General features: G+C 47.0%; 1 protein-coding gene across 3 annotated transcripts in view; it reads right to left on the reverse strand.

Moving 5' to 3' along the window:
* The window catches only part of ZDHHC14 (zinc finger DHHC-type palmitoyltransferase 14), a 266,206-nt gene that overhangs the window by 69,780 nt on the left and 170,366 nt on the right, over positions 1-26,060 (reverse strand). For 2 of the 3 annotated variants that reach the window (XM_027603528.2, XM_027603529.2), the window contains exon 3: positions 665-823. The exons of the other annotated variant lie outside the window; for it this stretch is intronic. In XM_027603528.2, coding sequence (XP_027459329.1) covers positions 665-823 — 159 coding nt within the window. The remainder of the gene's footprint in view (positions 1-664; positions 824-26,060) is intronic. 3 annotated transcript variants of the gene reach the window in all.

Consider the following 26,060-nt stretch of genomic DNA (forward strand, 5'->3'; position numbering starts at 1 on the left):
AACCCTGTGCTGGGCCAATGGTGGCCTAACAGTAGAGTCACACCTTACAACAGAGGACCTCTGTGCTATCCATTCCCTCTGCCTGTTTCTCTAGTCTGTCCTGGAGAAAGCAAGTGGACCCAGAGGGAAGGTCTTGGTGGCCTCTGGGAAGAGCAACGATCCCAACTGTAGGCCCGAAAATCTTTCAGCCTCTGCCTCTTTTCCGCTCCGTGGGCTTCACGGGGCCTCCAACTCCCCCACCAAGTGCCTCTCTGAGCACTTGGGAGAACTGGACAAAGCACATCCGGCTACATTTGGGCAACGGAGGGACCTCGGGGTAACATCGTTTTATTGCTAGCGCCTGCGGATGTGGCAGCTCCAGGCAACAAAGAACCCCCCTCTGGTGTGTGCGCTCCGGGAGGAGAAGGCCTGGGAGCGGAGGTGCCGGAAGACGGAAAAAGCAAAAACAGAGATCTGGTAACACTAGGCTTGGTGAGTGGGATCCGCGGCAGGAGGCGCTTGAAATATTAACTAGGTTTGAGTTGCTCAGTTCCGGAGGATGAGAGAGACACACGTGCTGAGTGTTTAGCACAGTCCCCTCCAAGGAAATCAGCCCCCCATCAGCTACAGACATTTTAGGGCCCGCGTGAGAGGTGGAACAGAGGCAACTTCGGCGGCTACTCACCTACGCAGTTATCGCAAAGGCTACAATGAGAGGCACGAGGGGGCCGGAAAATCTTGCAGGTGAAACAGTACTTAAGTTTCACAGTCTGGCCATTGATGATGACTTCTTTGGTTCTGGGAGGTGGGCGATACCCCCCTGAACTGGTGCCGTTTGCGATATCTGTGGAGAAAAGAGGACAAAGAGCACACATCCTTAACACAGTCGCTTGTCCCCTGCAGGCTCTCGCACCGAGGAGAGAGGCCCGGGGTCTGCATTTCTACGGGCAGGGGCCACACTTGGCCTTGGGACACGTACGCCTTTCTGGAAGGCACCTGACGCACAAACGTTCCCGGGGCGCAGAGGGCCTGCTGTCCCACAGCCTTCCTGCTCCTTGCCAGGACTGGAGACGCCGGGACTAGTTCACGCGGGTGGGGGCGGCCACGTGACTGAACTCTGGCCAATGGGGTTCGAGCACACACGGCCGGGCCCAGCCAATGGGTATCTCCCCATGGAGTCCCGCCCACTATCTCCCCTCCCGGCAGGGCCACCTTGGAACCACAAACTGGGGACCCTGGATGACTGTGCGGAGTAGAGCTGCCCCTCTGACCCCTTCACCCTCCATACTGTTACATGGACACCAAATTCCCACAGTGTTAAGTTGCTGAAGGCCCGGGATTTATTCGTTACAGCAGTTAGTGTTGTGCCCTAATTAATACAGAGGGTGATCCTGATACCAAGATCTATCTCCCACCTTGTACACTGGCCTCCTCAAAAATACTGGTATTGGATGGAAGGAATATAAATTTTATATATATATATATTCAAAAAATATAAGTATAAATATACCCTTAAATATACATTTAAAGGTATATTATATATACCCAAAATATGTTTAAATGTATATTTAAAAAATAATTTCCATATTTTGTTTATTGTCTGACCAGCATCTTTCATTATCTTCCAGAACCAGTTTTTTAAATGTTGAAGAAAATACAAATATGTATATTTTTTAGTTTCATTTTCTCTTACAATCTAGTTCTTGTCTCTGAGTTCACATTAGAATCACCCAGGGAGCTTTTGAAGTTCCCCTAATGCATGGGCCCAGCCCCAGACCCATTAAATCAGAATTGCCCCCAGGGTTGAGAACCCCTGCTCTACAGGAAGATAAAACATGGGAGTTTTATCCTCATCTAGACCTCTCCCAGCCCTGTGAGGCCTGCCAGAAAGAATTCGGGGCAGCTAGCTGTGCAGCCAAGAGCAGGAGGCCACAGGGGATGAATAGAAGAATATCTAAGGGCTTCAGCAGAGACTCTGCAGCCAATAGACAGGCAGGGCCGACCCTAGGGGCTGGAGGAAATCTTGGGAAACTTCATGGTGTTCTCAAAACAGAGCCAGTAGCATTAAAGGTAGCTGTCCCTTTTAATTTATACACACTGAAAGTACACACAATCAGACAGCAACAGTTGCAACATTTGGTAAATTTGCCAAGGGGTAGCCGTGAGTCCCATCACCCACTGAGGCCCCCACAAACAGCCCGAGCAGGAGTTATGGGAAGAGCTTCCAAAACTACCAATCTTTCTGTCCTGCCCTCAGAGAGTCTGATTTCATCGGTGGGGTACCTTCTGCCATCAGTGTGGTAAAAACTCCCCGGGGATGGCGGTATCTGCAGAGCTGCACCCTCTGCCCGCCCCCCCCCCCCCGCATGGACAGAATCCACCATGCACACGTCATGATATCAGGGGCCCCTCACCCTTCACCCCAATCTTCTTTAAGAGGAGGACAGAGGCTTGAAAACCTGCTGCAGCCCTTTTGGGTATTTATGAAAATACCAATCCCAGTGGTAGGGCAAGCATTTTGAGCGGTTACCAGCCATTTTCTATTCATGGAAAATGGAAGTTCTCCAAGCAGGTTATGGAAGGAGAAAACAAGAGAGTTCAGGAACACCTGAGGGGAGAGCAGGTGGTGGGAGGGCAGGGAAACGGGAAGACTAAGGAGCAGCCCTCTGCTTTACCCCTTGGCTGAGGACAACCCTTCCACTTAGGATAATTAAACAGCGGTGGAGCCATCCCAAGGAGCCTGGGTGGCCTTGCCAAGCAGGATACCCTCTCTTGGCATGTGTCCCACCTGCCTGGCCCCCCAGTGGCTGCCCTATCAGACATCTCAACGGCTTCTGCAATAAGGAGAAAGCAAAGAGATGACATGGCTGTGTACTTCCCTAAGTATCCGGGTAAAAATAACTTGCTTTGAATACATCAAAGATAAGGTCAGCTCTCCAGAGACCGTGCCAATTGGGTGCCCCTGAGGCCTCAATTAATCATGACTTGGTGCCTCACTGGCCTTATGTCAGCCTGAAATCTACTGTATCAATTCAGCTCTTGCAAACGTGGGCAGAAACCTTAGAAAGCCAGATATAGGTTTAAAAGTAATAATCTAATCAATAAAATTTGTGTTAATTTAGTCAGAAAAGTTTAAAAACTAAATTGTCAAGGACAGTGTTTTAAAAAGTGGGGATGATGCACTCATCCACACTAGAACTACTAAAAAAGCCTGGTCTGCGTAGCAGTGACTTGGAAAAGGATCTGCTTGAACTTCTTAAGACAAAATAGTGATCCTGTAGTTCCAAAGCACATTTTGGAAAGATTAAAACTTTGATACAAGATGAACTGAAGGCTAGAATTCAACAGACATGGTCAAATGAAGCTTAAGACTTAAGCTAAACGCCAAAACTCTTTGACTAAATATCTGGAGAGCTGTGCCATCATTAACTGACTGAAGGTCCACAGAACTGGGCGGAAAAAAAAAAAGTCAACTGACATTTAGGACATACGGTTGACCCTTAAACAATGTTGGGGTTGGGGGGCCGACAGTTGCACAGTTGAAAATCCAAGTATAACTTTCAACTCCCCCAAAACTTAATTACTAATAGCCTATTGTTGACCAGAAACCTTACCAATAACATAAAGTTGATGAAGATATATTTTGTATATTTTACACATTATGTACTGTGTTCTTATAATCAAGGAAGCTAGAGAAAAGAAAATGTTATTAAGAAAATCATGAAAAAAAAAAGAAAATCATGAAGAGAAAGTACATTTACAATACTGTTCTGTATTTATCGGGGGAAAAAAAAAAAACAACACATGTGTAAGTGGCCCCATGCAGTTCAAACCCATGTTGTTTGCGGGTCCACTGTATTGACTCTAGGCAAAATACCATGCCAGAGGCCGTGGAGGACCCATACATGAACAAACACAGACGTGGGAGCAGAGGGGCCAGCAAGGGGTGCTGCTGGGCTGTCTGACGAGCAGAGTCTCCTGGCCACTCTGGCCACCCCAGTCCCTCAGAGCCAGCTTGCCTGATGCCAGTCTCACAACCACCTCTGGGCCTCCCACGGGGCACATACGGTCTTCCATGCACCTGGCCTGCTCTTGCTATTCAGTCTTAGAGAGAGCCTGTGCTCACAGCACCGTGGCCTCTTTGCACCCCCTTGAATAGGTGATGCTGTTTCCTATTTCCAGGCACGATACCTTCTCCCCTTGGGCTTCCCTTTCCTGCTGTCTGCCTAGATAGCTGTCATCCTTAAAGGACCAGTTTGAACTTCTCTTTGTAAGCCGAGCTGTTTCCTCCTTTGGACTTCTACTGTGCAGTTCGTGTATGTATATACGATATTCAACCAATAGGTCGTGTTGTGCTAGCAGGGGCCAGTCCTGTGCTGGGAGGAGGGGGAGACTCGTTCTCTGCTGGTGGTCCTCACAGGTTGGAGGGAAGACCTGGGACCTCGCTAGGGCAACCAGTACAAGGATCTGCTTTCGGGTCTCCCCCCCAGTTGCTGCTGGAGGGCAGGGACCAGGCCTTACCCACTTGCATGTTCCCACTGTCTGGCAGAGCTTCTAGCACACAGTAGGTCCTCAAGGCGCATGCTATATGGAAGGCCAATAGTTCTGGAAGGTGGGCACCAAAGATGTCCGGATGCCCAGGACTGGTGTCCTCCACACGCACACCCCAGTCCGTGTGCCCCTGCCCTTCGTCCTCTGAGCCAGTGACTCTTCCCACCCTGGGAAGACCTCTCTCAAGATCTTCCCCTTCTCAAGAGGAGCTCTTGCTCCTCCCAAATGTGTCCCTAGCCGCTGCTTGTCCTGAGGCCCATCCCCTGCAGCTCGTCTGCGCCACCAGAGAGGGCCAGGCAACTCAGGTGGCCGAACGCCTCAGGGCCCTCCAAAGGTGTCGGTTTTTTTCACATAATAAATTCAACAGCCGCCCCAGCCAACAGCTTTCAGGCATGCCTGCGTCCAGGGTAGATGTGAATAACAGGGCCTTGAAACGCAGGCCTTCAAATACCCACCTGAGCACAAAGGAAGTTTCTCTTCAGCATTCAGACTGACGCCAGTGGCTGTTCATAAAATCTGTTCCTCGTCCCTGCAGATGACGAACCCCTGTGGCCTACCCCGTGTCACAGGGCATAGAAGGTGGTGTTCCTGTTTGAATCCTCAATTACCCTGTGTTTTTGGTTTGGGTTTTTGTTGTTGGCAACAATTGTGCCTCTGCTTCTTAGGCTGCTCTTTTGTGGTTTAAGTATGGCCGTTGAAAAAAGAGTAATTGAAGTCTGCAATAGCTAATGGATAAAGAACACTAGAATTTGGGGGGAGAGACCTCTAACAGTACTTCAAGGTTATATGAGTCAGTATTCTTAAGGACATTTTTATATGCAAGCGTTTTGAAAGAGAACTTAAAAGCTTGAAATGGTCTTTTTCTTCATAAAGGGCCACCCCCCCCCCACCCTGGCCCCTTGCAAATTGTCAGTAGCTGTGGGTGTGGGGGCAGAAACAGTGACAGAATCCCCACCTGGCAGGAACCTCACAATCAGCAAAGAAAGAGGGGGTCTGGGGAGATGGGGAGGGGGGTGCCGTGTGTGCTGTGTGAGTCCAGGGACACAAAGTTTTTCACTCAGAGAGGAGACCCAGGCTTAGCAGAGGTCTGAAGTAAGTTGTTTGTTAATTCATGCCTATTTTAAAGCCACTCTCCGAATAAGTCTTGTTTTCTTCTTGAAGGAATAATAAATAGGGCACTCACATCCCGAGAGACCCACTTGTCTACCATCTCATTTATTCCTGCCCCAAATTCAGGGAGAAAATTGTTGAACTTTTAAAACCGTAGAACTTCACCATATAAAGTAACTGAACTCTGCTTTTTTAAAATGCAAAGGGAATGGGGTGCCTGGGTGGCTCAGTTGGTTAAGCGTCTGACTCTTGATTTCGGCTCAGGTCACGGTCTCAGGGTCGTGAGATGAAGCCCCACCTGGGGCTCCGCGCTCAGCGGGGTGTCTGCTTGAGATTCTCTCCCTCTCCCTCTGCCCCTCCCCCGTCCGCCTCCTCTTTCTAAAATAAATAAATAAAATCTTAAAAAAAAGTAAAATGCAAAGGGAAAAATCCAAACTTAACAAAAGATGTACATTAAGATTCTTTTCCTCTACCCAAAGGATTTGGAACACTGGGATTCCCAGATGCATTGAAGTTTTATAGACGATTCGCCACTGACAGTGTCCTCCAAGGAGGGAGGAACCTCTACTAATAAATGTTGAACTGGAATGAAGGTAAAGATTCTCTGCACTAGGACAGAAGTCGCAGGGGAAGTGCAATTTGCTTTATACGCAGGTCTTCACGATTATGTCCTTGCATGCGCTGGAGGGCAGCTGTTGGATCTAGTGCATCTGAAATTTCATAAGGCTCATTTCCTTGGTGCTCTGCAGCATCTGGGACACAGACTACCCAACCTCGAAATGGTTATCTATCATGAAGGAAAAATGGCCAAGAGCCAATTAACACAGACTCTTGCCTAATAGTCTGTAAGCTTCCGAGCCCAAAGGAAAATATTAAAATGATTAGATCTTAGCCATCTCAACTATTAGAGCGTTAGGGGGGAAAGTAGAGCAAATCCTCATCTGTCCAGACATTGGTTAGGTTTCCCCTTGAGGGTAAAATGTGAATATTTTCTCACCAATATACTGGATGGCAGTGGCTTTGCCTCTATAAATGCTTCCATACAAATGTGCATTTGAGGGCTCGTGAAGGGGTGACAGTCCCCAGCCCTCTCCCTCTAGTTGAAATCTCCACTCTGTCAGTTTGTCTTAAATGTTTATCTTCAAGGACTAAAAGCGAGGCCCGAGGTGAGGTTCATACAGGCAGAGTTTCAAACCTGAGCCACACGGGTGGGCAGGCAGACAGGCGAGTCCCTCTGCTCTGTGGGGCACATCTCAAGGAGGAGCAGAGAGGGCGTGCAAAGCCAGGAGCAAGAGAACAAAGAAAGCAGGAGCAGCAGGGAACCCGTGGGCAAGCGTGGGCCCCAAGTGGGACAGAAGGGGTCCTACCAGGAAGGAAGACATAAGGCATTCAGGGCTCAGCTAGTCTTTCCCAGCTCCCTCACTCACTCCATCAACATCTACGAGTGTTGGAGGTACCCTGGTAGGCAACAACAGAGCTGGTTCCTGCCTTCGAGGAGTTTACGGTCCAGTGGAGGAGACAGATATTAATTAAATAATCACACTACTAAATGCGTCATTATGCATTGTGTCCTTTTGAGTCAGAGAAGCAGGGACGTCTGCCTGGTGTGGGGGCTCACCCCAGAAGAAACAGCATTTGAACCAGGATCTGAAGGATGACGGAGGGGGACTTCCTTAGGCAATGCCCGTGCGTGCGTGCGTGTGCAAGCGTGCAGGCACACCGGGGTTAGGAACCAGGTATTTCAGGCAGAGGGAAAAATAACTTGTGTACTGGCCCCAGGACAGGAGGCAGATGGTCTATTCAAGAATCGAAGGGAGGTTAGTGTCACCAGGACACAGTGCCTGGGACAGTCAGAGAGGAAGAAGGCAGGTTCTAGATCACACAGAGCCTGGCAGTCATGTTTGGCATGTTGGCCTTCATCCTAAGTGCAAAAGGGAGCTTAAGTGTTAATTTTTTGCGTCAACTTGGCTAAGCTATGTGCCCAGTTGTTTGGTCAAACACCAGTAAAGATGTTGCTGAGGTGTTTTTAGATGAGATTAACATTTAAATCAGACTCTGAGTAAAGCAAGTAACACCCATAATGTGGGTGGGCCTCATGCAATCACTTGAAGGCCTCAAGAGCAAAGACTGAGGTTCTCCAAAGTATAAGAAATTATCTTCAAGACTGCAACGTAAAAATTCTGCCTGTGAAATTTGGACTCAAGACTTCGACACTGACTCTTGCCCGATTTTCCAGCCTGCTGGCCTGCCCCACAAATCTAACTTGCCAGCCCCCATAATCCCTTAAAAATAAATTTAAATACTCCTCTGGAGAACCCTAACACAGAAGCCAAGAAGGCTTGTGTAATATAATGTACGTGTAATATAAATGTAGGTAAAATGTAAAATATCACACGGACTGCAGTCTCAGAGATGGGCTGGGGACAGAGGGAAGAGAGACAGCCAGGTAGGGGGGATTTGGAATACAAGCCAGAGATGATGTTAGCTCGTGGGGGCTGTGGTGATGGAGAGAAGTAGACACCTTCTAGGAACGTGAAAATGGTAACATCAGTTATTAGCGGATGTGGTAAATGAGAGACAGGTGGGTGTCCAGGTTGAGTCCAGGCTCTGGCTGGCACCAGGGGACAGACCGGGAGGCCGCATCCCGAGGCAGACGGTTCTGCATTGTTTTCGTGAAGGTGCGGTGGGGGAACGTGCTAGCAGGTGAGCCCCGAGTGCGAGGACATATGCAGGCGGGATGCACACACAGAGGAGGACCTGAGAGGAAGGGCTGAGGCTGGAGATAAACGTCCCTTGACAACGACAACATCATAGGCCATCAGAAGGCATGGGGCCGAGGGCTGCGCCCCAAGGCACTCCTACATTTCCAAGCAAGGAGCCCTGGAACGGCAGAAGGAGAGCACAGTGTTGCTGAGTCACTTAGGCTGCTTCAAACACGTTTGGAAAACCCTAACACTGATTCCCTCTGGAAGATGGACTGGGACATCAGCACCACAAAGGTGCTAGGAATAAAAAGTGCAAAGAAAACCCGGGGTTTCCCCCGATGAACTCGGTTCTCCTCCCTTTCAAGGATATTCCCATCCTGTGGGACAAGGAGCGTGATGTGGCGGGCCAGCTGGGAAAACGCCGGTGTGGGACGGGGAGGCTCTCGGGGCAATCACGAGGGGGACATGGCTGGGACAGCGGCAGAGAGGATGCAGGGGTGGGGCAGGAGGGAACTGCACTCCCTCGGGGCTGGGCAGAGAGCGCTGGGGACAAAGCTCAGCTAGAATGTGCAGTGGGCGAAGGGGTCAACCCACCCTGCCCCCGTGCTCGGCCCGCAGGTGCAGAGACAGAAGAGCATGGGGCTGAGCACTGGGAGTCCGGGGCCTGCCCTCAAACGGGTAGAACTGTGGAAGGATGCAGAGGGCTGGAGAGGGATCCTTCATGCAGGAGTGAAGAGGGCAGTGGAGGGAGAGCTACTACAGACTCCTGGCAATGGGGCTCTGGAAGAGGACCTGCAGCAGATCCCATATAAGGAGACTCGGCTGCCTGCCCTTGCTGGAGGCGTGGGGGGTGGCGAGGGGGTCCTTCTTCCCATGGAGTCTCAAACCCTCCCTGACCGTCCTGCCTTCATGAACAAAGCAGGGCACGTGAGGTCTGCTGTGGGCACCGGGGCTGCCTGGGACCCGCTCAGGCGGAGGAATGGAAAGGGACGGGCACCGAGGCTTTCTGGCCCTGAGGCGGAGTGATGCATAGGCACGCTTCCCTTCGTGCATGTGCCCCACGCCCCTCACAGCCCCGTAAGAGGGTGGAAGTTGGGGGAACAATGAAAGGGCAGCAGGCAGTGGTAGCCTAAGAAAGAGGGGAAAGGTGCGTGCAGACGGCAAACCCATGTTGCACAAAGCAGCCCAGGCTGGGTCTCACCTCTCCTGAACGCGCAGCTGGGTTTGGTCATAGGAAGTCACTGCGCTTAGAAACCACAGAGGCTTTGGGCTGACTCCGGACTTGGTCATCAAAAGGCTCGTAGGATGGATCTCCCTTAGGAGAGAACTTGGCCAAGGAAAAAGCATTTGTCAGATGAGAACTGTAACAGACACTCTTTAGCCCCACAAGAACTCGACCACTTAAGGCTTTAACCAGGAACTGAGAAAAAAAAAAAAAAAAACACTGAGATATTCGTAGAGAATTGGGCAAAGCCACCTTTCTCCGTATGCTTCATAGAAAGTAGAAAAAGGAATCCTCAGAGAATGAGCTTCCATGCGCTACTCGGTGCTAGCTTCATGCATTCATTCATTATTCTTGTCAAATATTTATTAGGCCCTGACTGTGTGCTAAACAGTCTTCCAGGTGCCCTGAATACAGTGGTGAATAAGTTAAGTCCTCTGTCCTTTTGTGGCTTATACTCTAGAGAGGGCAGATAAACCCAGAGTACAGATTTTTAAATGTACAGACAAATCACATTTAGTAATATACCTCACACTTGGCTGATGATCAAGGTCACCTAGGGCAGTGATTCTCAACCAGGGGTGATTTTGTGCCCTAGGGAAAATCTGGCTACAGTCAAAAATGTCTGAAGACGTTTTTGGTTGTCACAAGCAGGAGGGAAAGCCATTGGCATCTAGTAAGTTAGGCCCAGGGATGCTGCTAGACATCCTACAATACACAGGACAGCCCCTCCCCCCCGCCCCCAGCAAAGAACCACCCAGCCCAAGATGTCAGGGGTGCCAAGGATGCGGAACCCTGGCCCGGGGCTTTTCTACTTGAAGTGTGTTCCGTGGACCAGCAATAGCAGCATCACGGGGAAGCTTGTTAGAAATGTAATGCCAGGTGGTTCGGATGCACATGACAGTTTGAGAAGCACTGCCCAGATGCAAACACTTCTTAGTGAGCAGGACAAAAGACCGGGGGAGTCCCTACCTGCATTCTTTCAGGTACTCTGAGAAGCACCACCTGTGAAGGTTTGCTCACTTGGGAGCCTTTTAAAATGCAAAGATTCCTTACTCCTGAAGATTCTGAGGTCCACAGGGTAGGGCCAGAAGAATCAGTATGTTTAGAAAAGCTCCCTGTGGACATCAGATGAAGAGGCTTGGGATGCATGGCAAACATGATGCATACAACAGCTCAACTCTCAGCCTGAGTCTCTGTATCACTAGCTGGAGAATCTCAGCAGTTGGCCTAGGGACACCAGAAAGAGGGAGAGAGAGAGAGAGAGAGAGAGAGAGAGAGAGAGAGAGAGAGAGAGAGAGAGATGTGCCATTTATTTTATTTTATTATTATTTTTTTTGATGTGTGTCATTTATAAAGATGCTAACATTACCCAGAGAGCTGATTTTATCTAGTTAATTATGGAAAATGGAAAGTCGGCCTAATGAAACTGCCAGGCCAGGATTTCAAACGGTGCATTTTTGTTGCATTTATGATAGCGTAACTTTTTGTTCAAAGACAATCTTAAAAGAACCTGAATATCCAAAATGGGCAAGAATGAAGTGGCTCTGCTTTACATGGATGGGCCCTGCTTGTTTCATGCCCTGGTTCCAGGGGATGCAGTTTGAAAAAGACAACGACTAGTTGAGGTAAGTAGGTCCCCGTTAAATTAAATGTCATTAAAGGAGAGATCTTGTCCACATTTGTATGTGCTCACAGAGTTAAGGAGATGGCTATGAGCATGAATTTTAACTGTGACCACCGAGTGGTAAACATCATTCTTCCCTCTGTCGAAAAAATAATCCCATGAGTATAAGCCCAAATATTCCTAAAAATAGTTCTGAAAGCATATGTTCCAGAAAATGGGAACACAGGATGGCATTGGTGAGAGAAGTGTGATTTTTTTTTAATCTGGTGGAGAAAACAGGCCTCAGTTTCTCCACATTTAAACTATGATCCTTTGGGCACCCGTAGTTCAGGGCCATTGTAATTCACTGAAAGACCTTGAACTGCCAGATGCTATGATGTTCATAGCTATCAAAACTTCTCTTTTGGGGGCCTGCCCAGATCCTCTAGGGCAATATATATATACTGCTTTACATATTTATATATATATATATATATATGGCTAACTAATGCAATTAAAAACAGAAGAAAGAAAAAGTGCTGAGTAGCTATGACCTTTATAGTTTAACTGAGTTAATCCAAAACATGCTTCTAGCAAAATGAAAATTAATGACTATCTTATTTTTTGCCATCCTTTTTTTTTTCCACATGGATGCCAAAGCCTTGCCCTTAAATGTAAAAGAAATAAAGGTCACTTCATCCTTGCAAAGTTTTAATTTCCCTCAATTTTTTTGTCAAAATTCCCTGAGCACACACACACCAAACTGCTGTTCTGCGTATATGAAAATCAATTCTCTCACTGAAGGCCAAAGCTAGAGTTATTTGTGCACGTTTCAACTTCATGGGGCACAATCTCTGCATCATCAGAAGTTACTAAATATTGTACAATGATAGAGCTCAGTCTGGGTTGTCAGTGTGTGGAATATTATACAACAAGGAGGTGAAAACAAGGTAAAAACTGGGCACTGAGGCGCCTGGGTGGCTCAGTCGGTTAAGTGTCTGCCTTCGGCTCAGGTCATGATCCCGGGGTCCTGGGATCGAGCCCCGCATTGGGCTCCCTGTTCAGCTGAAAGCCTGCCTCTCCCTCTCCCTCTGTTGTTCCCCCTGCTGTGCTCTCTCTCTCTATCAAATAAATAAACAAAATGTTAAAAAAAAACAAAACAAAAACAAAACCCGGGCTCTGGATACCATGTGGGAGCAGAGCTGCACTTCTCATTATCATGAGGAAAGTCTGACGTGCTTTTAATGAGGTTTGAGTGGCACCAATATGAGGGCATTAGCAAAGACCAGCTTCTATCTCATTCTGTACAGTAATGTTATAAGATTTTATCTTTAGCACAGAGAAAAAGAGAATTAAGGATGCCACTGCAAAACTGGTGGGTGCTGTTTATAAATGCACTGTGTATTTTAATGGACAAATGCCTGTCTATGGTGGTTCCATACTGTTTTCTCTTTTGCCTCTAATCAATCCTGATTGGTAAAATTAATAAGAATCTTCAACAAGAGCACCAGTATAAATCTATATCTGGGTATCTATGTATCTATTTAAACACCAAAAGCCTATATATATTATATATATATAATATTAGCAATAACCAGTTGGAAACTATAAAGGGATAAAATCCCATTTGCTTCAGGAAAAGTAATCACAAGACTCTAGGAATAAACCTAACCCCCCCAAAAAGTTGGTGGGTTTCAAATGCTGAACCCTATAAAACAAAACTGAGACTTTAAGAAGGTTTTGAAAACCACAGAAGAGGGATGCCTGGGTGGCTCAGTCGGTTAAGTGTCTGCCTTCAGCTCAGGTCATGATCCCGGGGTCCTGGGATCGAATCCCGCATCGGGTTCCTTGCTCAGCAGGAAGCCTGCTTCTCCCTCTGCCTGCTGCTCTCCCTGCTTGTGCTCTCTCTCTCAAATAAACTTAAAAAATCCTAAAAAGAAAAAAAAAAAGAAAAACACAGAGGAGCATTCCACATCCTGGTGTGCACGATTCTGTATTTTAAACATGTCAATTCTTACCAGAGTACTTTATACATCTATTACAATGTCAATCAAAATTCCAATATGATTTGGGGAAATTTTGACAAACTGGAAAAAAGGATTCTAAGCTTCATCTTGAAGAATTAAACAGGTGAGAATATTTGCAAAGTAAAAAAAAAAAAAAAATGAGGGGAAATAATTGCCCCAGGAAAAAAGTGAAACATTGAAACAGAATAGAACATTCCCAAAGAAATGCAAATTCTGTAAGATTCAGTATTTGATAAATGCAGCTTTTCAAATCAGTGGGGAAAGCAAGGCTTATTCAATAAATGAAAATGGGATAAATAGCTAATCATTCAGAAGGAAAAAACCCAAAAGTTAGAGCCATATCTCATACCTTATACCAAAATATGTAAATGTAAAACATACAAGAACTATGAAAGTGTGCATAAACTTAAGAGTATGGGGGCAGGGAAGAGCTTTCTTTTCTTCTTCTCTTTTTTTTTTTTTTTAAAGATTTTATTTATTTATCTGACAGAGACATAGCGAAAGAGGGAACACAAGCAGGGGGAGTGGGAGAGGGAGAAGCAGACTCCCCACCGAGCAGGGAGCCCGATGTGGGGCTTGATCCCAGGCATGACCTGAGCTGAAGGCAGACGCTTAATGACTGAGCCACCCAGGTGCCCCTGGGGAAGTGCTTTCTAAACATACATGACAAGGCAGCATACATAAAGAAAAGATAGATAACTCTGACTATACAAAAATTTGAAAAACTATATGTCAAAAACTCCATAAAATGCAAATGATAAAGTAGAAACATTGTTACACACATTAACAAAGAGTAGTATCTTTAAAGAGCTCTTATAAATGATTACGAAAAAGACAAGTATTCCAATTAAAATGGGGAAAAGAGGTGAACAGGTAATTCACACACAAAGAGAGAACTATGTCAGTAAATCTATTGAAGTTTGCCATTTGGCTGCCCCCAATTTCAAACAAACTCCCAGGTTAATTTTAAATGATGATATTTAGTATTGGTGAGAACAGGGAGAACAGGCATGCTTATGTGCTTTTGGTGAGAATATAAATTAATGTAACCTTTTGAGGAACAAGTTGGCCATATATCTCAAAACATTAACAACCTGTATATACCTTTGGCAAAGCAAGAGCATCTTTAGACATCTGACCTCAGGAAATTTCCATGAATGTTGATGGCAACACTGTGTTTTGGTATTAAAAACCGAAATGTCAATAAAAGGGAATTGGTTAAATGAATTGTGATACATGATCATACAACAGATGGCCATACACCTCTTAAAGATGGAGGGAATGGTTCATAGTACGGAGCAGGGAAAAAAGTCTGTTTTCAAAATAATAATGCATGACGTGAGCCCATATTTGTGTAAAAATATATGCAGAGAAAGACACTGAAAAGATACATCAAAATGTTAACCAAGGATATCTCTGATTGGTTGGATTAATTAAATTAATTCATTAGCTAAAAAAATAAAGAATTCAATTGGTTCTTTATGCCTCTCGGGGGTTCTACAGTCAATATGTATTACTTTGTAACAAACAAAAAAATGTCACTTTTAAAACAGCCGGCAAGAGGCATAAAACATTTGCAAAAGGGCTTGAGATAGTCTGGGTTCCCTCTAATTCATAAATTCATACGTCAATGGAAGTATCTCGGCTGCTTCAGAAAAACACTTTAAATTCATAGATTCAGCAATTGTTTTATTTTTACTTAGTGACTGCTTTTCAGCATTTACTGTGTACAAGGAACTGTTCTAGGCACTGAGGATAAAGCAATGAACATGACATAAAAAACCTCTGCTCTCGGGCAACTGACGTTTTGTACAGGAGGACCAGAAAATAAAAGACCTTGAGCAGAGGTGACATTCATCAATAATCTTAGAAAAGATGCTCCCCCTAAAGACTGGTTGTGAGCTAGATGTTTCCCAGATTCTTTTTTCATTCCTGTGAGAAGGAGTCGGCTTGACTCATGGGGGCCACTTGTCGCTCTTGGAATTTTAATCCTCCCTCCTGGCTCTCTGGCAGCACATGGTGCTATCTGGGGCCAAGTCACACAATTAGCTCACTTAACGCAGGTTATCTCAGCATAACATTTATCTCTAGGAACAGTGCCTTTCATGCTACTGGGCATTGCATTCTTTCCACTGCCACAATATCAACCAGATTTTGTGCCAAGAGAAAGCAAGGGGAACAGAGAATTTTCCTGGGAGTCAGGAGACTGAGTTATTTTGCCCGCACGGCCACCACTGAGTGAAGTTTTTTGGGCTACCCAGATCTGTAGAACAGGGAGCCGGAGAGATGAGTCATGAGGCTCCTGACTGTTTCCAGGTATAGGATTCTATACGGATGCATGCCCCCCAGCTTTCTGATTCCACTTGTCTTTGTGCTCTTCACCATGCATGTGACCGAGTCTGGATCACACCAGATAACGTGCCTGTGTTCTCCATGAGCTCATTTCTTGTATTTTTGCTTTAGTCCCACAAGCAGACGGTAAATGGGTTGAAGGCACACTGCAGGTAGGTACTTCATAAACGCTTGTTAACCAGCCCTCCATTAAATCAATAACCTCAATGCAACACCTTTCCACTTACAGCGATTACGTGAAATTGTTCAAATACTCTTGCTGTGGACTGCACCACTTGAGGACGTGCTCCTTCTTAACAAGAGCAGCAATGGAAGAGCCCCCCTCCCCCCAATGGGTCTCTAGCATCTCGCCCCTAGAGCCCCACACTTGCCTTAATGGGCCTACGGCAGCCCCCAGAGTTCTCTGGTGCCAGGTCTGAAAAAAGGCCAAGGCGATGGCAGATCGGGCAAGAATGAGTTTCATCTAAACTTGCTTATAAGGTAGGCAGTGGTGGTTTTGTCTGCCCTTACTGGTGCTCACCTGTACTTTAATAAAGGACTGTAAGAGCTCTGAATAAAATGTGTCAGGGTGGAACAGAACTCTGATAAAATATTTAATAGCATGCACCTTGTGATCAATAGCAGTGCAGGCTGGATTTTGACAAAAACAAAACAATTTCATTTTTCCTTTGTTCTTTCCAGGGCTCACAATGTGACTCGCAGTGATAGTCAACAACTCTGCTGTTTGGGTTGGAGGAGAAGAAAATTGAGTTTCCAGGTCTTGAGATTAGCATTTAATGGTGACCAACTTCTACATACTTAAAAAAAAATGTATGCATAATATAAAAGACAACCCCTAAATGCCTACAAGTCTCTCTCCAGTCACATGGACATATTGATACTTCTGAATGTGATTATGGTTTTTTTTTTTTTTCTTTCTTCCTTTCTGGCAAATAAAGTGTCTTGCTCAGGTCCTAAGTTTGTTGGCATGAAAAGTGAATTAGAAATCTGAGTCTTTATGCTTTTTGCTTCTGATTATCCCCATCATGGGACAGTCAGTAGACGCCAACAGAGACCACCACAAAAGAACTGTAAAGAATATGATGTTTGATTTTTTAAAGAAATCATCTCGTCAGGAGGGTAGAAGTTTCTCAGTTCCTTTGTCAATTAACTTGGAAGAAACACAACTGAGAAATTCTTTGGGTTTCCAGCCCAGTTTCATCTGTGCAAGGGCCCAGATATTCTTAGATATCTGATATTCCCTGACATTCTTTCCATTCTCGGCCCTGCAGACTAATGGATTCCACCCAACAGAGCTGCTCAGAATGGCCCCGCTGGGCCCACCAAAGTCCCTTGTGTTTCACTTTTGTTCAGGCTTCTAGAAGTCTCAGAACTGCAGTGCAGCCCCACAGCCTGGACTAATCCAGAAGTGTGGCCTTCAGAGGCCGTTAGCTGCTTGTTTTTGAAACATTCCCCTCACCTGCTGCCCACTCCCTTCCCCGCAGGTCTGGATGACAGAACGTTTGGCCTGAGCCTTGAGTCCTCATTAGCCCTCAGTCCTGGACAGTGTCCATCAATGTGTCTCTGCTGGCCGGAGGTGGGTCCAACCCCCACCCCATGGTTTTGTATGCGAAGGAAAGAAACGACCAAATGTGTTCTGGACACACACAGAGCTGTGAAATGGAGATGCTCCACCTGGACAACTCCTTGCTGGGGTATCTGTCTCTCTAATAAGCGTCTTCCAAGAACCAGGTCCTGGAAACAAGAAGAACACATGCTCCCGCTTTAAACAGAAGAAATTCTGCTGGGGGCTAGGGAGGGAACACCCCCACCCACCATACCCATAGAGCAGAGCCATGCAGAAACCAGCCACTCCTGGGCGACCGCATGTCACCCAGACCTGCCCCAGTTCTTCCTCCAGCTCAGAGGCCGGGAGCTGGGGCAGGACCTTCCCAGGAAGCACTTCTAGCTGCTGCCATGTTGTTCCCTGGGGGGCGTGGAGTTCCTCCATTCAGGTCCTGGCTCAGCCGCCTGCCATTTCCTCCAGACTCCAGACTTGTAGCAAGGACAAGGGCTCTGCCCTATCCCCCAAGAAATCCTGGGGTCCAGCCCAGTGCTGGGTACGTGCGGGACACTCAGTGGGTCCTTCTAGAGCCAGCAGGTCCTGAGACCATGATCCTCCTGTCTGGGTGGTCCTGGCAGCTGACTGACCTGTCTTACTCCCCCCCCCCCCCCCCGGCTTTTTTTCTTTTAAACCTCCTGCATTAACAAGGAGCTCCTGAGGGGTTTCTAGTCTTTCCCTGAAGGGCAGAGTGGGTACCTGTGGGGAGGTGGGAGACGGGGAGAGGACAAGGGATAAGGAGTCTCCCCTGGACATCTTCCTAGCTGCCATGACCTCCCTTCTCTGAGGAGCCCGTCAAATCTCCATGGTGCTGTCTCTACCGGACGCATATAAAATGCTCCACATGCATTTGGTGACATTTAAAGGCAGTGAATCTCAAGCATTGCGGTATAGAAAGATCACTTTGGGGAGTGTGCTAGAAGCAGATTGCTAGGCCCTACTTCCCAGAGACGCTCTGTGAGTTTAGGTTGGGGCCTGAGGATCTGCATTTAATGACAGGAGGTCTGCAGACCTGAGGGTGACAGTGGCTTAAGGACTCCCCCGCTCCTCCCGCTGTGTAAGTATCTGCTCCCAGACCCTCTCCTGGGAGCCCCCACCCCACATCTCCCCAGAGACGCTGCCCGGAGGGCCCAAGCCATAGCTCCTGTGGTCTCCCCCCCGCCCCGAGCCGCTAATGGAAACTGGGGGCCTGCACAGAGTGGCCAAAGGCAGCGCCCCTCTTCAAAGAGCTTCCCATCCAGCAGTTAGGAGCCAACTCTGGGAGCTCTGCTGGCCCTTCTCACGGTTCTCATGGTCAGGGAGTCCTGGACTCTGCTTCCTTCCCTCGCTGCCCTGGCCCGTGGGTCTCAGGGTCATCATGGACTCACAGGCTCTTCTTGTGGGGCTCAGCGGCCCACTTCAGGCTTGAGTGCCCCACTTGCAGCTGTGCAGCCTCCTCACACTGAACCTCCTGACCCTTCCCTGCAAGCAGCTCTCTGAGCTGAGGAAGCAAAACGGTTTTGTTTGATGTATTATAAACACGCGTGTTTCTCACTTAACCCCGCAGAAGCCTCACATACTACGAGAAAAAAGTAAGACTCCAAGAATCTCTCTACGTTCTGTGTTTAACTTTCACCTTCAACCCAACCGTCCAAGAGCAATGTCGCGGAGCGTCTGCTCTGTGACCGGCACGTGCATACAGCTTGCGTCACTTCAGTGACAAAGTGAGGGCAGCTGCTGTGTCCTCTGCATCCCCCATGGTTATCCTAGCGTAGGACAGCGGGTCTCACATTCGGGACTTTAAGCAAAGCACGTGTCTAGTGGGGACCCCAACTGCTGGATCAGGATCTGCAGAAGTCTCTGACACGTGTGTAAATATGTTTTATGATCAAAAAGTAATACACAGGGACGTCTGGGGGGCTCAGTCGGTGAAGCGTCTGCCTTCGGCTCAGGTCACGATCCCGGGGTCCTGAGATTGAGCCCCGCGTCGGGCTCCCTGCTCGGCTGGGAGTCTGCTTCTCCCTCTCCCCCTGCTGCTCCCTGTCTCTGACAAATAAAATCTTTTTTTAAAAAAAGTAATATACATATGGTAAAAAAAATAGTATCATGTAAAATTTTAAAACCTCCATGGGGACTCTAATCTGCATGGACAATGGAAACCCTCAGCCTAGGCCACCCCTTGGCACCTGCTGCTACTCAGTTAGTACTGGATGAAAACCCGGACACTAAAGCCTTCTGCCCTGGGAGCCTGCCGGCCCCATCCATCCAAGGCACGTTTCTCCCAGTCACAGGCGTATTGTCCTGAGCAAAGCATAATAAGTACCAGATCCCAGGGGAAGCTGCAAGGGCTGCTCTCAGTCGTGATGCTGAAGCGGAGTCCTCTAAAGGACAGTCCTTGCATGGGGCCAGCTAACACATCCGAGCACTGAGCACCAGGCTCCCCCAAAATGTCTCCCTGCTATGTATCCACTTTTCAGTTTTAGTTTCTTAGGGGCTTCGGTTCTAAACATGTCATTAGAGCTTGTTCAATTTCTTCTTCTTTTTTTTTCTCCTCTGAGCTTGTTCAATTTCTTACTTCTTGTGTTCTAGCAGATTTACAAGGAGATACAGTAGTCGGCTACAGTAGTCGGTTCTCTTGAGGTATCAATAGTTGGCCGCTTTCAGTTTCTGCAGGCCAATGTGCGGGTTCCTCATCACACTTCTGGGAGGCAGGCAAGATCACTGGATCCCGTTATCCAGGCGAGGACAGGAAGCCCCAAGAGATAGATATGCCACGTCCAGGCAACTAGCAAGCAGTCTGGCTTAATGAATGTTGTGAGGGTACCTATTAGAGTTTATGTAATGATGCTTAGTGCTTTTTTCTGATTATAAAGATAATACATGATAATCATAGAGAATTTGGAATATCAGAATATACAAAGGGGAAAAGTAAAATCACTTGTCAGTCTAACCACAAAGAGAAACCTCTTTATGTTTCTTCCCATTTTTTTATGGTTATGCATATATTAAGGTTATCATTTATATACATTTTTACATTTTGCATATTTTCATTCGATGTATCAAGACCATTTTTGTAAGTTATCAAATATTTTATATATGTTTTTATTTTAGAGAGAGAGAGAACAAGAGCATGAGCAGGGGGGAGGGGCAGAAGGAGAGGACCTCAAACAGACTGCCTGCTGAGCCGGGAGCTGGTCACAGGGCTCAATCTCAGGACCCTGAGCCACCCAGGTGCCCCAGTCATTAAATATTTTTGAAATTAGCATTTTCATGACTTCCTTGCTAACAGTAGTTACAGAAGTATACAATTGTTCACATCCATTTTCTACTATTGTACCTTTAAATTGCTCCTAATTTTTTACTTTTTTTTTTTTTAAAAGATTTCATTTGTTTATTAGAGAGAGAGAGAACAAGCACAAGCAGGGGGAGCAGCAGAGGGAGAGGGAGAAGTGGGGCTCTCCTGCTTTGCAGGGAGTCTGACTCGGGGCTCGATCTCAGGACCCCGGGATCATGACCTGCGCCGAAGGCAGACGCTTAACCGACTGAGCCACCCAGGCACCCCAATTTTTTTACACTATTATAAATAATTCTGCAATGAACATCTTCATGTTTATTTTTCAAATTAGGTTTAAATTTTGCTCCTCAAAGCTCTATGAAGTGGGTACCTATTTCAATTTCCTTTTATATTGGATTTCTTCCATCATTTTGTTATTTTGGCTCTCACATTAATTTCTAAAACTTGATACAAAGTGGAAAGACAGCTCCTCATGCTCCTTCTACCAATTCCAGGTCTCTGAAAGCTTTTCTTCCAGACTCTTCAGTGGGCAAAACATTTATAACAAGTCTACTACGAAATAATGTTCACGGCACCCTGGAGCTTGAGACAAGGAAATACAAAACAGTGAAATAAATGGTTTAAGGAGTACTTTACTGAGAAATTAGGATGTGACCATGAAACATGAACACCATTTTCCTTCCAGAGAAAGGTTCCTTCTACAGTGGCAGAGGGGTTTGTCAGATTCTACAGGTTCTGTCAGATTCCTGCCACCAGCATGGGCACAGAGCGGCTGCCAAAGCAGCTTTGCATTTAATGGCCAATCATACCTACAGAAAGAGGCAAGTGGCTGATTCTGGGGTGGGGTTTTTCATGGCACTTGTGGGGGAGCTGAGCTGTCTCGGGGAAAAGAGCATCATCGTGGAGGGCGACCAGCTGTGGCCAAGTGAGCTGCCCCGCACTGACAGCCACGGGGACACCTGCTTCAGAAGGCTGCCAGGCAGCCTGGTGCCTGGGATGGAACCCGCTGATCACAGAGAGATGGCACTGCCTCTGCTGGCCAACTGTGTCCGGTGAATCACCTCTGCAATCTGCTTCTGTAATCACCATCAGACTCTCTGTGTCCATAATTGCCAAAATATGCAAATAGTTATTAAAATATTGATGAAAGAAAACCTACAACCATTCATCATCACAGAATAGCAGTTGTTAACTGCTTTTATCTCGGGAGAGCTTCGTGGAAAGCCTGAAAAACCTCTCCATCATCACACTGTTTGTGTGTTTGGGGGCTGTAATAATTCTGAAGTATGACTAGAATCAGAAGTGCCCACTTGCATTTCTATCAAAGAGTTGGAGGAGAAAGCCAGCATCTGGGGACTGGGAGCTGGGCGGCCCTCCCCAAAGGTCACATTTCCAGATGTTTTCACTCTGGTATATGCTTGGCCAGGAAAGAAAAGGAACCTCCAGCAAGGAAGAGAAATCTCTGTTCCATATTACTGGGACTCTGCAATGTTGTTTTATACCCCCAAAGTTCACTTGGTGATTTTTGCAAAATGCCAGACCAATAATTTTTATTTTAGTAATGACTCCCTAGAAGCACCCTGTGTCCATTTTCCAAGTGGAAAAATGGAATCATAAAGACCTGAAATGAGGATCTTAGACAGAAGAAATAAAAGCAAAAACACAATTCTGAGTCTTCCATTGCTTTAGCCTGAATCCAATCTTTCTTTATTGATGGGCTGTTGCTTTTCTTATATCAGAAATTCATCCTTCCCACAAACTTGGATTCCATTTTAGCACTGAAGTTATTAGTTTTGTTTTCCTCTGGAATTGGTAACAGCTGGATGTGAGAGCCCTCTGGATGGGCTGCTCTTGTCACTAAATGGCCCATCTGGGGCTCTCTGGGTGATGGATGGTTCTTAAACAGTTTCCCTCTGGTAATGCAAACCAGCCGAGGCACAAAATGAACCACAAACTTGCATTCGTGCACACCACGCATCAGTCTTATGGGAATGAGAGTGACACAGATGTCACCAACCAGCCTTTTTCTGGAATAGTGGTATTGCAGTTGGGACTTTTAGACCCTGCTGTCCAATATGGCAGCCACCACCACCTGTAGCTCCTGAGCACTCAAAATGTGGCTTGTCTGAATTGGGATGTCTTGCGAGTGTAAAATACACACCAGATTTGAAAGATTTAGCACAAAAAGGAGAATATAAAATATCTCTAAGTATTGATTACCTGTTCAAATGAGAATACTCTGAAGAACTGGGTGAAATAAAAATATTATTAAAATCAATTTCACTGTTTCTTTTTACTAGTATACAGTGGCTACTGGAGAATGACATGCTTGCATTTGTAGCCCACAGTATATTTCTATGATATGGTGCTGGTTTAAGTGGTCAAAAACATCCATTGGAAATTAATGGGAAATCTCTATACGTTATTTATTAGGGTGGCGGTGGGAAGGGCCGGTCCCAGTACTCTGTCCGGATGTGCACAGCATGAGCCCTCATGCTGGTGTGGATCCTTCGTTTCTTGTCTAGTCTATTTGCTCTCAGACCCAACTATTGTTCTCGCTTTTCTCAGTGGTATGGGAATGAAATTAGGAAGTCTGCAGAGATGGGTCCTGCTCACAAGAGGTGTACCACAAACCCTTTAAGTATCTTGATGCTGAAGTTATTTTTAGAGCTAACTTCACAAATAAAAGAACCACCAAAGCCCTGCCCCTGGAATAAAACTTTGCTTTTTGCTCAGTCTTCAACCTAACACAACACTGGACACACATCTAACTGCACAGCTCCATCAAATGTGAAAATCCACTCTTCAGCCCTGACCGCACAATTTCTGTCCATTTATATAAAGACCCTCACATATTGGATGAAGCATTGGAGACTAAAATCCCAACATGGCAAAAATCAAGTTTCTTCTGTCTCTTATCAGAGCAGACCCTGTGAGTTCTAAGAGCCCCACACTTCTCTCCCAGGGCCACCCTCCAAACTTCACCCCTCATCTCTGTACCTGCCACAGCCTTCCCGAGAATGTCTGCTCCAGCTTCTCCCTCTCCAAAACCTCCTCGATCGCCTCTGGAGAAATTTCCGTCACAGCTACAGTGCGCACGGAGCTCTCCCAGGGCCCCACACGTAAAACAGCATCGCATTCAGCTCTCCCCCTCACCTGCAGGACAGGCAGTATTATACCATCCCTGGTCCAGAGAAGGGGACCCCGAGGCCAGAGGGCCAAGCAGTCAGCCCAGATCACGGCGGTGAGTGGCAACGTCAAGGTCCTGGCCGCCTGCCTCGTGAGTGGCAATGTCAAGGTCCAGGCCTTTCCATGCAGCTCTGCTTCACGTCTTTCATGCAGCAATCCCTCTGCACCCAGTTCCCTGACACAGACCAGCTTCCTCTCTAATTCAAGCCTCCCACCCCTCAGTTTTCCTTTTGGCTCCCCCACCCCCCCCCCACCTCTTGCTGGCTTCAGCTCACCTGGAACCCACCTGGGCCCACCCTTAGCCCGTTCTCCCTCTGGGGCAACCTTCTCCTCCCAACACCTTCTGCCAAGCCCAGGCGTGCCCGAAGGTCTCAGTTGCCACCTCCTGCTCAAAGCCCATTAGCAGCCTGGCACCCACTGTCCCTATTCTTAGGGCCGAAGGAACTGACCTCTTTGCTTAGGACTCTTCATCTCTAGCTTTCCTTTGAAATCTGAGAACCTCTTTGACTCTTCATACAAATTCCTGATGTTTTCACAAACGAGGGCAAATGTTTTTATTCCTTTCAAACCTTGCTTGACCCCCTGGATTCCAGACCCACCGCTGCCCAGCGGTGAGGAGAATGCCATCACCTGGCTCCGCTTCAAGGAACCCATGCCCCCCGCCCAGTGGGTACGTGTGTGGGCTCAGCCACCAGGTGGGGCTTAACTCCTGGCTCTGCTGTTTGCTAGCTGAGAGACTTTGGGAAGTTACTGGTCCCCTTCAAGCCTCAGTTTCTCCAGCTGCAAACTGGTAAAATAATCACAGCACCTGAGAAGTACTTCTGCTGGGAGAAGTGAATTAGCATGTGGCACGCCTGAAAACAATCTGTGTTAGATACCTGTTAGCCATCCTCAGTCTTCCCCGCGGCTGCTCTCTGGCCTGAGCAGGGATCACCTGCTGCTAACTAAATCCGTTATTTATCACTCCTTACTCTGTGTACACCACCCAGGCCAGTCAAAGAAATCTAGCTCGGGTCCCTCTATTTCCCTTTCCCGTCATTCGTTTCTGAAAGAACACCTCCCTTCTGCTCTCTTGCCCCTCCACCCCACCATCTCCTCAGTCACTGCATGTCCTCCTGTCTTCTGAAATCCAGCTCGGATTTTTTTCCCCAGAGAGTCTGTCTTGATTCTCTCCTCGGCTCCTGGTTTCCTCCGTCCTTCCAAATTCAGGTTACGTCACATCTGGGGTTCTCAACCCGGGGTGACTTTTGCTACTCCCCCAGGGACATTTGGCACTGTCAGGAGACAATCTGGTTGGAGTAGGGGGTGCTAAACACGGGGAGTGCCATCTAGAGGGTTAAGGGGAGGGATGCTTCCAAGCATCCTGCGAACACAGCGCGTTCCCCACCCCCACCCCACAAAGAATTCTCTGGCCCCAAAATGTCCATAGTACAAAGACCGTCAACCCTGGGTCGGCGTTGATGCTCCTGTTTAACAACAACAACAACAACAACAAAAGCCTTCTTGGCTGTTCGCAAGCCAAGGAGAGAAGCCTCAGGAGAAACTAAACCTGGTAATACCCAGATCCTGGGCTTCATAGCCTCCAGAACTGTGAAGAAATAAATTTCTGTTGTTAAAAAAAGAAAAAAAAAAAACGCTTCAGTGGTTTCACTGGTGCCTGCCAGCCAACAGCTAGATTTCTTTTGATTCTTCCATAGTACCTAAGACAATGCTGTGCTTAAAATAGATTGATTAATTGATAATGATTAATTTTCTAACTAAACAGCGAGCCAGGAATATTTTTCATCAAATGTCTGGGGTATGTCATCACAAGATGAAAAATAGCCACATAAATGTTTGAAACATCCTGTGCTGGTTGAGAGAAAAATGCAGAAGTCTAGTCACCAAGCCCAAGTTTGTCCCACCACAGGAGAGGCTGGGGGAGTCAGAGAGCCCCCCCGCCGCCCTCACCCCCGCCCTCGACAACATCAAACACAATTACACAGGCCATCTGTTCATGACTGGTTTCATATCTGTGTTCTTTTCTAAGAACTTGACCTTTTGGTTGGTATCCATGGGATTAATATCATAGAAGACAGCAAAACCTGGTCATCGAAATCTAAGAGAAAACATGTCTTTTTTCTAGAATGGAAGTGGCAGTGAGGAAGGTGCATCAGTGATCAGAAATGGATGTCGAGGGGCACCTGGGTGGCTCAGTGGGTTAAGCGTCTGACTCTTGATTTCGGCTCAGGTCATGATCTCGGGGTTGTGAGATCGAGCCCCGCATCTGGCTCCACACTGGGTATGGAGCCCGCTTCAGATTCTCCCTTTCCCTCTCCCTCTGCCCCTTCACCCCCCGACTCGTGCTCTCTCTCTAAATAAATAAAATTGATATCAAGTTGTTTAAGGCACAGGTAAACAGAATGCCTGGCCACTGTTTCCCAGTCTGCCACAGGTCTTTCCTGC

The sequence above is a fragment of the Zalophus californianus genome, chromosome 7, assembly GCF_009762305.2.
Source record: "Zalophus californianus isolate mZalCal1 chromosome 7, mZalCal1.pri.v2, whole genome shotgun sequence".
In the NCBI taxonomy this organism is placed as follows: domain Eukaryota; kingdom Metazoa; phylum Chordata; class Mammalia; order Carnivora; family Otariidae; genus Zalophus; species Zalophus californianus.